This window comes from Haliotis rufescens, unplaced genomic scaffold, assembly GCF_023055435.1.
Source record: "Haliotis rufescens isolate VD_foot unplaced genomic scaffold, xgHalRufe1.0.p SCAF_1, whole genome shotgun sequence".
Lineage (NCBI taxonomy): Eukaryota > Metazoa > Mollusca > Gastropoda > Lepetellida > Haliotidae > Haliotis > Haliotis rufescens.
Window position 1 is genome coordinate 16,517,719 of NW_025963779.1, and position 15,760 is coordinate 16,533,478.

The 15,760-nt window shown below is 40.3% G+C and overlaps 2 protein-coding genes across 2 annotated transcripts; one reads left to right on the forward strand and one right to left on the reverse strand.

Moving 5' to 3' along the window:
* Positions 1-383: 383 nt before the first annotated feature.
* LOC124149629 lies at positions 384-3,251 on the reverse strand. The gene is made up of 3 exons (XM_046521354.2): positions 3,170-3,251; positions 1,901-1,950; positions 384-1,177 (listed from the first exon to the last, which is right to left on the reverse strand). The coding sequence occupies exons 2-3, from the start codon at positions 1,941-1,943 to the stop codon at positions 417-419; spliced, it is 804 nt and encodes a 267-aa protein (XP_046377310.2). The 5' UTR covers positions 1,944-1,950; positions 3,170-3,251; the 3' UTR covers positions 384-416.
* A 3,381-nt stretch (positions 3,252-6,632) lies between these two features.
* LOC124150446 lies at positions 6,633-15,493 on the forward strand. Its single transcript, XM_046522491.2, has 3 exons — positions 6,633-7,175; positions 13,190-13,339; positions 15,245-15,493. The coding sequence occupies exons 1-3, from the start codon at positions 6,902-6,904 to the stop codon at positions 15,427-15,429; spliced, it is 609 nt and encodes a 202-aa protein (XP_046378447.2). The 5' UTR covers positions 6,633-6,901; the 3' UTR covers positions 15,430-15,493.
* Positions 15,494-15,760: the final 267 nt, after the last annotated feature.

The following is a 15,760-nucleotide window of genomic DNA, read 5'->3' on the forward strand; positions in this document are numbered from 1 at the left end:
CCGCCTCAAGACTGTGGTCTAGTAGTAGAGCGTCCGCCCGGAGAGCGGAAGGTCCGGGGTTGGATCCCCGGCCGCGTCATACCAGAAGACGTCAAAAGATGGTACTTGTTGTTACCCTGTCTGACGCTCGGCATTAGGGGGCTAAAACAAGGACTGGTCGGCTCGGAGTCAGTATACTGTGTCTGAGTGGGGTATTCATATTAAACTGCGGTACATCTCAGTGTACTAGCACTACAAATCGGCATCAGTCCGGACTAGCTATAGTACAAGAAGCCACACAGACACACACACGTGCATGCACGTCGCTATATAAGAGCAATAATCGTGGACGCAATGTTAAACCCCATTTCATCTCAACTACAATAGAAATCACAACAAAGACATTGTTTTATCCAAGGATTTATTTCAAAGCAGCCTCAGCAACCCATGTCGGACAACTTGAAGTCCTTGTAGTAAGTGTAGGTGTCCTTTGGCGTCGCCCAACTTGAACTTCCTCCGCCGAAGAAGGTGGAGAAGAAGATTCCTTCAACCTTAATGTTATTAGAGTTCCGGAAGACCAAATTCTTAACCTGCAATACCTTATTTTTGTTAAACCTGACCGTCAAAACCCCATTTTTTGAACCAACCGAGTTCAGCTTCACTTTCTGCCTGATACTCTGCCATTGCCCTGTCTTAAACACCCATGTTCTACCAATATCATGTCCATAATCATAATTACAATGGACTTCGTTTCTGTCGCAGAAACCGCAATTCTGATTGTCAGGAATGTAGGCGTACACGACACCATCACCCCCCGAGCGCCACATGTATCGAGTGGAGAAACATTCGTCTGCGTTTCTTCCCCCAGAACACTCCTGGCTCCCTCCCCAAAGACCAGGCAGCTTACCTCCCTCTACGAAATCGAAATTTTCCGCGAAGTAGATCTTGTAGTCCAAGATAAGACAGGTTCGAGGAGAGGTGGGTCGGGCGTAAAACTGAGCTCCCCTGTAATCTCCGGATCCGGAATAGGAACCATTCTTGTAGAAGACTCTCAAGACTTTCTTCGAGGAACTACCATCGGGATCGTTAACGACGGCCATCGACTCATTCCCAAAGTCATGGTCACCGTCCAAGTTCCAGTCATCCAAGAAACTAGAATTTTCGAATCTGTTTTGCTTCCACAAAGGTGTACTCGTAACTAAAACGAAAAACGTGAAACCATTTCATATGCACAAGCATATATCGTTCATGTGTGAACTATTTCGTTTTGGTCTTTTTCCATCATGACCAATAACCCTTACAAAGAAGTCTTAAGGAAACGTTCAATGTAATGACAATTTTCACGGACAGTACATTAAGCCAACTGTATTTATGAATATTTACTATGAAAATGTGTTTTCCCTTAATTGTTGGAGACAACACAACAGTTTCTACTGGCCATGCTGGATGTCTTGCAAAAAATATGTGTCGCGGTTCCCCAAACCATTGGTTGGCTCTTTTGACAGTAAATAACTTTATGTCTTGAAGCAGTGAGTACAGAAATATTACCTCCAAAGAATTTTCAAAATGCTCAGAAAGAATTAACTATCAAGACCAGAATATTTAAGTCGTTGCTTGAAACATACAAAATAACATTCTGATATCGTCTGATAGGAACAGTCAAACGATATTATATTTTAAACATCCAGTGAATACCTTTTACAGTAAATTTTTTTATCTGAGGCAAAAATATCCTTTTCCTTGTACTGAAACAACTGTCCCAACCCCAAGGTAAAATGTTAGTCCTCTACCATCATAGAGTATCAAACTAGTAAGATCGTAAAATAAAATACAACCTCACCCGTTGAACTTCTTATGTCCCCCGTTGTGATATTGCTGAAATATTGTTAAAAGCGGCGTAAAACCACATTCACTCACTTACCTGTAGAAAGACATAACAACAGCAGAGACCACGCGTACCACATGGCGTATCTGAAATCGAAACAATTTAAATCAACAGTTGAAATTAAGTTTTAGGGGCGCATAGCAAACAATATATTTGTTGGATCTTGTATCCATGTATGTTCGTCGGGATTCCCAAAATGGTCGTAAGAGTCGACTAAAATGGATCAGATGACTTCACTATTGTGTGATAAGAAATGTTAGCATGCTCCCTGACAGTGGTTTGCCTGGTCCTGCCTCAATTATGTACAGGCTGATGTGATATAGCTGGACTATTGAACAGTAGTTCAACAATATTCATTTAGTCATTCAAGATCAAGATTTGTATTAGCATAAAAGGTGTCCGGCCAATATACATGAAGTTAAAAGGTCAATGATAAGCATGTTCACGCATGCATAATGATAATGCAATTTCAATAAACATATTAGTGTATTAAAATACTCATTGCTTGTTTCCTTAATTCGAATGCATTTCGTTAAGAATAACGCTAAATTGGTGCAACTGAGAGGTTACAAGTAATTATCAAGTAATAATTCATTATTGTTAACACAAAAATATATTTCAATATAAATTTTCCATAAAACAGTATATTCTTTACACACAAAAGAATATGACACTAATCATCATCTCACGGACTTGCATAATGGAAGTAACTGTTTAGGAATGGGTTAAGACGTTAATAATCCTAGTAGTGCTTTGTTACATTTTACGACTTAAGTTAATATGATTTTTGCAAATTAAATTATGACAAAAAGTAACTCCAAGGTATTTATACTCATTACAAAAGTAACAGAAAAGCCTTTATATGACCATGTTTCAATTTTAGATACACGACCACCGCTTCTTAATACAACAATATTAATTTTATCCAAATTAACATTTAACTTCCATTCATCGGAATATATTTCCAAAATGTTTAACTGGAGATCAACTGTAGTATTTGCCACAACTATAACATCTTCTGCAAACAAAAGCATTAATATTTGCAGTATGTCAGGATATAACTGAACACCATAATGTTTCAATATCTGCATCTTTCGAAAGACAACTCATTGATTAAAACACAAAACAACAATGGGCTTAAGACACAACCTTGCTTTACGCCTATATATTCATTTAATTTTCCATTGCAACGCACGCATCCTTGTTATTTAGCAATTCCCAACATTATCCACTATGGTACATGGAGTATGGAATATATAAATGCACGCATTGCGGATAATTGGACCATATTTTAAGCGAACTTACCTTCACGACTCCTGCTTGCAATACCTCAATGAACACACATGGACGCACAAGCCTTCAAATAACGTCAAAGTTGCGATTAAAATATAAGAACGTGTTACACACTATTCAATATTTGACTATGCAACACGTGGTGGAAAAGTAATGAAAAATGAAAGCTTTCATAGATTATACAATCTAAAAAACAGATTGGGGGATGAACAAATAACTGAAACAGCTGTGCGTTTTTTAACAGTAATCAAATCATTAAACAGCTGTGATTTAGTTCTACACGAAAAAGGTCTTAGGGTCAAGGTATCTATCTAAATTATTGTTAAATTGAAACAACTCGGAATAAAATGCCTCTTTTTCCCCATGTTTTTTCTTCTAAAGTAACATCTATTCCACACTCTAACTGTCCACTCTGTCAGGTGTATGAACCCTTCCTTAGATCTTTTGTACAGTCTACAATGACCAGATTGGTTGTGACCAATAACATTATGTAATTATTTGTCAACATAATCCCCAACGAGGTCCACGCTTTCGAGGCCCAACTTCCAGGAGTGCCCGGATCCTCTTGGTGGCGTAAAACATCCAGCTGAAATGACGTCATCATTTGCATAATGCTTGCGAGACAGTTCTTTCTTCAAGTTGCGGTTAGATAGGAATCTGACATACCAAATCTGGTGGGTACGGGTCACCAAAAATATGACAATCTCTTGGGGAAGGTCATAAAAAAGATAACACATATTTGGGAAGGGTCTTGAAAAAATGGACTTTTAAAAAAAAAAGAGTTCTTTTGCAATGATGACCGGTCCCCCCTTGCCGTTGGAGATATTTATGAGAGCCAGATAGCCAATTATGTCCATTTCATTAACAAGGAATACCTGCATGTAGTGGTTTTGATGCCTACAGAAATATGTTGCCTGGTTGTGTATTTGGTTAATACTTAAATGCAAACTATGCATCCGTCGTAGTCAGTCACCCCTCGTAAGTTACACCAAATATGTTGGAAATGCAGCGTAAGCCACGATCACTTTTATTCCACATTAAAAGAACCTAGCTTGGCAACACTTGAGTGATTGAGCTTGGTTAAATACCGTTTTGAACACTATTTCATTTCTATCCCGGCATGTCAGGGGAAAGCCCGAAGTAACACGGGTTTTAGACGTTTTAGACGTAAAATCAAGGATCACAGGATGTGGTGCTGGCAAACCTAGAAAACGTATCAGGTTGAACAGGGATTCAAACCCACGATGATTGGTTTCTGCCATTCATTGGGACTCAACTCTGCACAGTGACTTACGTGCGGTCAAGACGACTTTGCCACCGCGTACACCCATATTTATGACGCTATTCTGAATATGATAAGGCCAACGTGGATCTTTTAAATCCGTATTTTGATTGGAATCATATTGAAATCTCTGTCTCAAAAACAGAAACAGAGGTTAATCAAATTGGAAGCTTTATATAATAAAAACAGATGCGCTCACGAGTACAAGAAACATCATGACCACAACTGTAAACATACCATGAATTTGTCTCGACCTGACTAACTGATAGCTAACATGAAATGTGAGTACATTTTTTAATACATGTAGAGATGGACAGCTGGGGCATGTCTCTATCGTAAAGGAAATCGAATCATGACAGTTTGTGTTGGACACAGCTGCACAACAAAATCCAGCCATCGCAGTCATTGGTTGATGTCAACAGTGTGATGGTGGAGAGACGTTTATCGGCGTTTAGGTTGCAGCTGTTTTGGTTTTCAGCATCCACGTGTACAAGTAATAGTCTTTAATCAAATCCAGATCTATATTTCAAGTTGTTTATTTCTCATATAATTAACCAATGGCCAAAAATGATAGTAGATTCCTTACCAAGTCAAGTATATCTGAATATATCAGTTGTTGATGTCTTATTATAATTCAGAGCTGTTTGTAAATTGTACATTCTTTATTTCAAGCAGTTACTCATATTTCGTTGGATATATTAATAAATAACTAGGAATGATAAACTTTTCGTAGTTCTGTATATTGTCGACAGTCACACAAGGAATGATGTTTATCTTCAACTGCGAAAGTGAATGCATTTCAATCAGCAATGGCATTTCTCATTATAACGAGGCTGTTAAATGTTCAGCTGATGCTTAGACATTGTAATCTACACAGACTGTGTACGTTATAGAGTATTTTTTCTGGTCTTTCGCGATGTTGCATATATATTCCATCTTTACATTAAATGACATCTACATCTATTTATAAAATCGTGTGTATTGAGAATCACGTTTGTCGTAGCAATAAACAACCGTGAGATACCGAGTTTTTGCTACCATTTACAGGTCTTTGGATAACGATGCTAGTAAGACCGTTTAATATTATGAGATTGGGGATGGCGGTGTGATGTGGTGTGTGTGATGTGTGATAGGTTTTTCTTTTAAGCACTTCAAGACGTGCAATTATTACCCCCTAAAAGGCAACCTTATTTTAACAACACGCATCATGTCCAGTGAACGATGTGTCGAGGTCAATCTGATTGTAAATATGCAATATATTCCAGCTAACCTCAACTATTCTCTGTAACCTCAACTAAAGAAATCATATAACAAATATTAAAGATTCAATTTGTAGCACCTAAGATTAAATATACATTCTCTAAGTAAGACATTTGTCACCTTGACAGGGACATTTTAATATCGGATTCAATATATGTATTTCACATGATATATTAAAGAGAATATGCCAAAAATATCTGTCTTAACTATCGTAAATTCGAAAAATCCTAGCATGGAAAACACGTAGTAAAACATACCTGTTTTGTTATTATATTCTACAGTAATAAACAAATCACTATAATAACATCTATCCGACACCCCAACTGTCAGTACCAGGATCAAGCCACTGATAAAGTTGCTTTTTAGCCACGCGCGCACGAACGCACAAGACTATGATACATGTTTTTCACCATGAAGACGTTTTTCTTTTTCAAAATATGCACTCGTATTCACGCACAACGGTCGTGTTTAGGCAACAACTCAAGCGATAATTCATTTGTCTAGTGGTTAGTGTCTCATTGGCTATTGGTCACGTGGGCACTTCCATGACATAAAACAATATGACAAAACTGTAAACAATAACATGATCAAGATACAACTTACAACCACAGCTATGTCGCCAGACTAAATGTCCACGAGAACCTTTCAAAGTTAAACCATTAACATGCCACAAACTACCTACATTATAATGTCATAAGCATGTTCAAATGAAACCGGATTAACATGTTCGTGATTGGCGGAGTTATGACAAACTCAATGTGTCAATGTGCCATTTCGCAGCAAACGCTTTAAACTGTCAAGACTGTATAACAGTTGCTACATTAAAGAGAAGACAGATATGTTCTCAAGTGTCAAGTCTCGGCGTTCTGGCATTTCCCTTGACACGCGGAATGTACAACTTTTTTACCTGACCACGAAACCAACCTTTGTGCTCATGGCAATTAGCCTTCTTTCAGAGCTCAAGGGTGTATGCATGGTGCAAGTCCTTCTTTAGTTGATGGTTGGAGGTTTATGTGATAATCTTTTGTCCTGTGGAACACGATATTTCTCAATGCGCTGTGAACGGTTGTTGGGAACACACGATTCAATGGTCATTGTTATGTTCTACCTTCACGCTTGATGTTTGGTCACTGACAGTATCAACTTTAAGGACACCGGTTTATCACACAGACACAGTGTTACTTTGTGGATCTTTTTCCAATATGTCCATGACAATGGAGCCAGAAAAGCCCTACTATGAGCCAACAATCAGGCTGTGTTTCAAAGCCACCATGTATGCCCGCGTGGCCGTGGGTGTTCTTGGCGTGGCCATTTTATGCCATCTGGTCAGTACAGGGTCATCGTACTGGATAGCCGGGGAGATCGGTGGTCAGGTGGTGTGGCACGAAGGTCTGTGGCAGAGCTGCTACATCAAGCCGTTGGACACGTGGGTGTGTGTGTCGTATGTGCTTGACCATCATATCAACACTGTACCAGGTACGCTACACTTAAGATCACTCATTTATTCTGATCCTTAGTTATATAACGAGTATTATTCAAAGAACATGGGTGAGTGTGAGTGAGTTGGGTTTAACGCCGCTTTTAACATTATTCCAGTTATATCACGGCGTGTCAGCTTAATGTGGGAGGAAAGCCCCATTTGATGCAGGTTTCAAACGTTTACCACGAGCAAGGGTATGGTGCTGACAAACCAAGAAACATAATTTGGGCAAACCGGGACTCGAACCAACAATCATAGGTTTCTAGCGTGCCCAAGGGATGCAACTCCGCACAACGAATGGCGACGCCTTAGACAACTGGGCCACCCGTGCCCCCTCAAAGAACATGATATGGTAAGAGCCCTTTGTTGGCCCGTGGGATCTGCATACTGTAAGAAATGATCAAGTGGTAAGTAACGTTATCTGTTTATATGAATGACGGTTTTCTGATATTTAACCTGAGCAAGGCTATGATCCAAGCTTATTTTCTGTGGAGAAAATTGACAGAATTAGCATATTTTAAAAACATCATCTTGTGTCACGTACTTGTTCATAGCTAGATTTGTTCTTGTCCCTTTTCGCTTATTATAGACGTACTTCTGTCTTGTAATATCAAAAGCCCAAAACTTGCCAGCGTAAGAAGGAGAAGTCATATGAACATGTTCCATAATTGAAATAACATCCTTTCTCCTGCAACTTTAAAAGGACGAGGTACGCTTACGGCAACAGGAAATGTCAAGTTTTGAAGTCGCGGAAAACACTGAAATATTGGCATGAAATATAGCTTACGTGTTAAAATGGCAGACAACTAGCCTTACATATCTATGGCTAGACTAAGTGAAAAGGGCAGAGAAATAATATAAGTATGAGCAAGTTCGTGAACCAAGAGTAATTTCTCCATGTTTATATTGTTTGCACAATCAAAATCAAATGTGTCAAATACTTGCTCATGTTCAAATATGAGAAAAGCGCTAACTGAAAACCCATAAAATCAGCCGTTTTCACACATTTTAGCCTTACCTATCAGTGTTGTTATAAGTCGAAAACATGCACTACCTAACATAATAAACAAAAGTCTACTTCTCACACATAAGAAGACATTTCATCACTTTCATAAAAGCATGTAAAGGTTTTCACTTTTCTCAGATCATGCATATCTCGTGGGTCTAAAACGGGACCTTATCATATCTTGTCCTTTCACAATTCAAGTACCCCTCATTATAATGGATTTATATGATTATGATTCAGATATGAAAATGTGCATGTGTATTTGTATGATTGTATTATATATGTGTGAATCATAAACCGTTTACTACAAGGTACTGCATACCTTCATGTAAATTATCGAAAAAAATAACGAATGTCATTTCAAATCGAATAGTGAACATTAAATAGTGTAACCATGTGATTCACTGCATATATCGTTTTGATATTTCCCCATGCCCGCATTGTCACCGGTACTTACAGCTTTGCTGCTTCTTATCACAGTGATGTTGATGTATTTGGGAGTTTTCTTTAACGATAGTGTATGCATGTGATCATCTTTGTCCCAATGCAGTGATTGATATCATGAGCATCGGAATCAATGACATGCATCAACCAAGTAAACTAGCCTGACCACCCGATCCCGTTAGTCGCCTATTACGACAAGCATAGTCGCCTTTTACGGTAAGCATGGGTTGCTGAAGTCCTATTCTACCCCGGAATCTTCACGGGTCCCCTACTGAGCGATATGGCCGCTATATGTGAAACTGAGACATCGTATCGTTGGGATAATGATTTAATAGTCTGATCTTAGTTCCCCTTTAAGTAAAGATAGCAGAATCTCTTCTGATATAATTGAGTATATACTGAATCGCAAAAGAAACGTCACCATGGATAGCTATATAAGAAACCTTATTTGTCCAAACACTGTGAATATACTTTAAAAGATGAAACTTGGGAAAACTGATCATCAAGGTTGAAATTAAAGTGTCAAATGTTCTTAAAGTGAAACACAACACTAGTCTCTGAGACAATGGCATCACAAGTCAGTATATCGTGTGTCCGCCATGTGCATTGATGACTACCGTGCAACGTCGATACATGGAATGGATGAGGCGGTTGATGAAGCCCATAGGCACTCTTGACGCAGTTCATCTGTAGTTGTCGGCCTTGGTCGGACGTCATTCAGCCGTCTTTGAATCTCGTCCAACAGGTGGAAGTCTCTTGTTGCTCTCCCAATGTGGGCACGGGCGTTATCATGCTGAAACTCGTGGTTGCGGCGACGTGCCAAATGAGGTATGGCGTGTGGTCTCAAGACTTGAACAATGTACCGAGCTGCTGTGACACCATTGTCTCTCCCTGGACCGATGTTCTTGAAGACCACAAGGCTGACCCTCTGTGCAAGACCAATTCCACCCCAAGCATGATGCTCGGATCACCTCACGAGTCTCTTTCAACAACACAAGCATCCGAATAACGTTCTCCACGGCGTCTCCAGACTTGCTCTCTGCCATCTGCTGTTGAGATCAAGTAACGGCTCTCGTCTGAGAAGACTCCTCCACTGCTGGTGGCGCCAATGCTGGTGCTGTGTTGCCCACTGAAGACGGCCCCGGTGATGGTGGTGTCAGAATGGGTCCTCGGTGTGGCCTGTGACAATGAAGGTGTCTGTTCGTCAATCGTCGACGGACGGTGTCCGCACCAATGTGTCGCTGGTGTATCCCCATGGTCTGTTTCCGCAGCAGTAACAAAGCGATCTTGAAGATGCTGTCGCACAATCTTACGATCCTGACGTCGGGTGGTGACCCTTGGTCTTCCACTAAGTGTTCGGTCATCTGTAGTATTGGTGGTCTGGTACCGTTGCTGGAGCCTGTATATGGTCCTTACGTGGACTTGAAATGCATTGGCTACTAGCCGGGCGCTTTGTCCAGCTTGCAATCGTCCAAGGGCTTGGTGTCGCTGATTTCTTGTCAATCTTGGCATGTGGTAGCAATTCAATAACGAATGAATGTTATCCGATCTGGGTGGATTTCTATAGAACAAAGAGAAGGGGGAACGCATGTGCATTTCAATTTGCACAGAACTCACGTGCATCGGGTTACCATGTCCATTGCCGTGATGAATTTGGGCGATCGGTTTTATTGTCATCTGCTTTATTTTTAATCATCAAATTTCTTTTTTTCCAGACAAAGTAATGTTACATTTTACCTTTGACAAAAATTACCCAGATATTTAAATGACAACTTTTCATGCAATGTTACTTGGGGTGACGTTTCTTTTGCGGTTCAGTATATTATCTGAGAAAACAGTTAAGAGGTAAGCGTCACGCCATATTTTCATATTTCCTGAACGTCCTCGTATATATCATTTTTATAAATGTCTGTGATATTTCCGACGCTGTAAAATAATAAATTAGATGTAAAGATCCGCGTGACGGACCAATGGAAGGCAAGTAAAAACACATGGTACACTTGAAAAAAACATGTAATAAAATACCAGTAGTTATTCCGGTTTGTGTAAATTAATTTGAGTATGTGGCATTAACACAGTGGATTTCGTCAGAAAATTAATACAGCAAATATATAATAATTATGAATAAAATGGCTCTTTTGTGTGGAAATAAATAGTTATTGATGCATAACTTTTTTTGTTGGTGTATATGAATAACAAGTTGTTCGTTGGAGCAGGTGTGATAAATTGAGTTCAGGGAGTTGACAAACTTACGACATGCCGCACTGAGTGTTCCGACAGGTAGATTTCCTCTCCGCATTCCGCGATGACACATGTTCTTTTTCATCAAGCTTTATCAAAAACTTGACATTAAGCATTGTGTTTATGACTGAATAAACTGTTCATTGTCCATATAAACATCCATGTAAACCTCACCACTCACTAACTCACTCACTCATATGTGTATATTATTAAATTGTACAATGATTAACAGGGACTTTGCTAAAGATATATACATATACCCCTCGAGTTGCCGGGTGAAGATCAGGGGTTGTGAAGTACCCTTCGAGTTGCCGGGTGAAGATCAGAGGTTGTGAAGTACCCTTCGAGTGGCCGGGTGAAGATCAGGGGTTGTGAAGTACCCCTCCAGTTGCCGTGTGAAGATCAGAAGTTGTGAAGTACCCCTCCAGTTGCCGTGTAAAGATCAAAGGGTGTGAAGTACCCCTTCGAGTTGCCGGGTGAAGATCAGGGGTTTTGAAGTACCCCTCGAGTTGCCGTGTGAAGATCAGGGGTTGTGAAGTACCCTTCGAGTTACCGGGTGAAGATCAGGGGTTTTGAAGTACCCCTCGAGTTGCCGGGTGAAGATCAGGGGTTTTGAAGTACCCCTCGAGTTGCCGTGTGAAGATCAGGGGTTGTGAAGTACCCTTCGAGTTACCGTGTGAAGATCAGGGGTTGTGAAGTACCCCTTCGAGTTGCCGTGTGAAGATCAAGGGTTGTGAAGTACCCTTCGAGTTACCGTGTGAAGATCAGGGGTTGTGAAGTACCCCTTCGAGTTGCCGTGTGAAGATCAGGGGTTGTGAAGTACCCTTCGAGTTACCGTGTGAAGATCAGGGGTTGTGAAGTACCCCTTCGAGTTGCCGTGTGAAGATCAGGGGTTGTGAAGTACCCTTCGAGTTACCGTGTGAAGATCAGGGGTTGTGAAGTACCCCTTCGAGTTGCCGGTTGAAGATCAGAGGTTGTGAAGTACCCCTCCAGTTGCCGGGTGAAGATCAGAGGTTGTGAAGTACTTGTTGGTCTGACGTGTGAAGACCAATGGTTGTGAAGGTGCCCCATCGAGTTGCGATGTGAAGATCAATGGTACCCCTCGAGTGAAGTACCCTTCGAGTTGCGGTGTGAAGATCAATGGTCGTGAAGTACTTGTTGATCTCACGTGTGAAGATCAATGGTTGTGGAGTGCCTTCGAGTTGCCGTGTGAAGATCAAGGGTCGTGAAGTACTTGTTGATCTGACGTGTGAAGACCAATGGTTGTGAAGTGCCCCACGAGTTGCCGTGTGAAGATCAAGGGTCGTGAAGTACACATCGAGTTGCCGTATGACGTGTGACAATCAAGTGGCTATGGATTACTTTCGGGCTGTCTCTGAATCTGCTTTACTTTGTTTTCACATTTGGAGAAATTTCAACAAAGGAAATGTTTGATCAACGTTATATCACAACTACCCTGGGGGTGCATATTACTTTTAAACGTCAGCTGTCTTATCTCGCGTTTGACACAAGTAGACAATTTAAATCTGCCTCCGGAGATGACACTACCTGCCGGCGAGAAGCCTGCCATGTGTTGTATTCAAGTACAGCTAACACGATAGCAGGACAACATACACGTTTAGATGCAACTCAACCTGTCAGGGATTTCTGTGGTCTTGGGAACTGAACGTGACTATGTGAGGCCAATAGTTTATGAGCCAATCCCACCATGTTTCGAAGGTTGGCTTGTTGGCGAGTTCTAATCCCAGATTATGATCCTTGGTTTTTCAGCACCATATCCGTGAACTGGGGTTTCACCAAAGTTGAAGACCTCTAAAACCATATCATTTTTCGCCAACAACAAGCTGACACACAATGATATAACTGTTCAAAGCGGCGTAAAACACCACTCACTCATTTAGCATGGGGATAAATCAGGATACGAATTGTTGTAGCAGGGTGGGTTTCCGTATAGGGAGTCGAATGTTTCAGAGTGACAAACCAATGCCTTACCCCATCGCCCAGTGACAAATATAAAATGAGAGCGTGTGTATTTGGATATTGTACTTGCATTGTATATATGTGAGCGAATATGGATTTACGCCGCTTTTAGCAATAGTCCAGCAAAATTCCAGCTGGGGACACCCGAAATGGGCTTCACACGCTGTACCCATGTGGGGAATCTGAACTGGGCCTGCAGCGTGACGAGCGAACGTTTTACCCACTCGGATACCCCGTCGACACGTGTATATGTTCTATGCCAGTAACGTCTGATCATAATCTAGCATAGGTATGTTTGAGAGTAATGGATGTTTCAAGTGTAGACCTTCTGTGTTGCAGGTTGGTTCAAGGCCTCCCAGACCATGGCGATATTGGCGATAGTGTCATCCGTCCCCGCGGCCATGACGATGTTGCTGTACACGTTGCTGCCGACACTAGGGGGGAGGAAGGTCGCCTCTGTCCTCTCCGTCGTTCTCTGTATAACGTCAGGTAAAGTCCATAATACCGTGTACCGCCAGTTGTTAATGTTGTGAGGGTTGTAAGGTGGCCAAGTGGTTACGGCGTTGCTCGTCACGCTGAAGACCCGGGTTCGATTCCTCAACATGGGTACAATGTGTGAAGGCCATTTCTGGTGACCCGCCGCCATGATATGGCTGGATTATTGTTAAATGCGGCCTAAGACCATGTTCGATTGATGAAGTTGTATGGCATTATAACGAGAACAGCATTTTAAGGCGGTTACATTGCGGTGGAAGTTATTACCAAACCTGAAACTGACATTGAAACAAGGCATACTATACGAGGAAGCACACTTGGCTTTTTTATGGGTAGATTAAGAGTAGTTATAATACAATGAATATTGTTTCTACATTTTCATTGTGCGGTGTGTACAAGTGTATTTGTCTTTATTTAGTCATACAAACTGTTTTCACCACGTGTTTGTTGAATACGTTTATATGTAAGTAGATAGTACATGAACACGGATATGATTTGTTTATAATCGATTCTAAAATTATTTGACAAAAAGCGAGATCGAGTATAAGAACACATTAAATAAATGTTGACCTAACAGTATAGGGCAAAACGTCAGACGTGTTTAGGCTTGCTGGAAATTTCGTGCTCAAGTTCACAGGTCTTGTGTTTTGTCGGTCGTATAAGCGGCTTCATAATGGACAACATTTACAACAATATTCAATCGTTAAAAGTCCTCTTTTTCACTTAGAACAAAGACTTAAAGTCATTTTAAGTAGCCTGTTGTATATTTGTGCTAGGTGTGGGTTCGAGCCTCTGATTCACTCGAATATCAGCCTTTATCTGTCAGCGCCACACCTGTGACATACGGTGGCCCATAAGGGACATGGAGTCTGTTTTTCAATATTTTGATATTTCACTTACTTTCAACGTAACCTTTTGCAAATTAATACATTTTGTCAAATATGTATAAAAACAATCGAAAACATGCAAAATGTACTTTCAAGTATCTATTGAATCGCTGAAATGTGAAGTGAAAATGTCAAAAACTAAAATGAAAATGTCAAAAACAAAAGCGAAAATGTCAAAAACTAAAATGAAAATATTATCACCATGGTGGAAATAGTTTTCACCGCGGTAGAAATATTATCACCGCGGTGGAAATAGTTTTCTGCATTTTCATTTTCGTTTTTGACATTTTCGCTTTTGTTTTTGACATTTTCGTTTTTGTTTTTGACATTTTCATTTTAGTTTTGACCTTTTCGTTTTTGTTTTTGACATTTTCATTTTAGTTTTTGACATTTTCGCTTCACTTTTCAACGATTCAATAGCTTCTTTATACAATATTTATCACATATTTGTATGACAAATCGTGTTAATTTGCAAAAGGTTACGATAACAGTAAGTGAATTATCAAAATATTGAAAAACAGACTCCATGTCCCTTATGGGCCACCGTAGTGACAAGCCTTGGTCACATTCTGGGCATATCTCCAGCATCCTGCTGACACTGATTTATCTTCCAAAACTGGTTCCCACTGGAGATATCGCTTGGGTGAGATCCACACACCGCCGCGGTGCTGACTTAGCGTAAGACCACTGCCACAGGCTAATTTGCATTTCACGGAACGGACTAATGCAAGTATTTGGGGTCGCTTTACATATTATTTTGCATAATTATATAGATAGGGTACCACAACTGCGACAGCTTTATAGTAGATATCGCTTTTATAAATCACTGATTTTTTTTCACATATTTCGATTTAAGAAAGATATTTGATGATAATTAAAATCTCTATTTACAGACTCGTGTTGGTATATTTGGTAGCAAAAGACACTCGGGTCAGATTCTCTACATGCACTGTTCAAAGTGACGTTAAACCAACGTCATACACTCAGATATGTGTTCTATCTGTTTTTGCAGGTGTGTTCGTATTGACTGCCGTCATTGTGTTCGCCACTCTCTACCCCCTCCTTCCCGACCACGCCACACAAGACGTCCATTTTCATTGGTCATTCGGCGTTGATATCACAGCCGCCATCTTGTTCTTCATCCCCCCCGCACTACTCATCGTGGACATGCGCAAATCATTGCTGTGGATCGTCTAAATTATTTCATTGATGAACTTGTTCCATACATATATCAATAAACCATCTCTCATCTTAATATCAAGTCATTGTTTTGTTTTTGTTTTTTATTTTTACATTTCACAGCTGTAAACAAACATGTTTTTGTTAAATATTCAACCTAGAAATTCATAAGGAAGAGAATTTATGGATGCCAACTTCTTTCTTTAATATGAGGAACACAACGTCATCAGATGAAGGAGTAAGTATATACTCCGAAATTGTTGTGTTCTTCATAATAAAGACGTTGACAATCCATAAATTCTCTTGAAATTGCCTTTCAAAGTCTAGAAAATCATGTGTTTACCTTTGC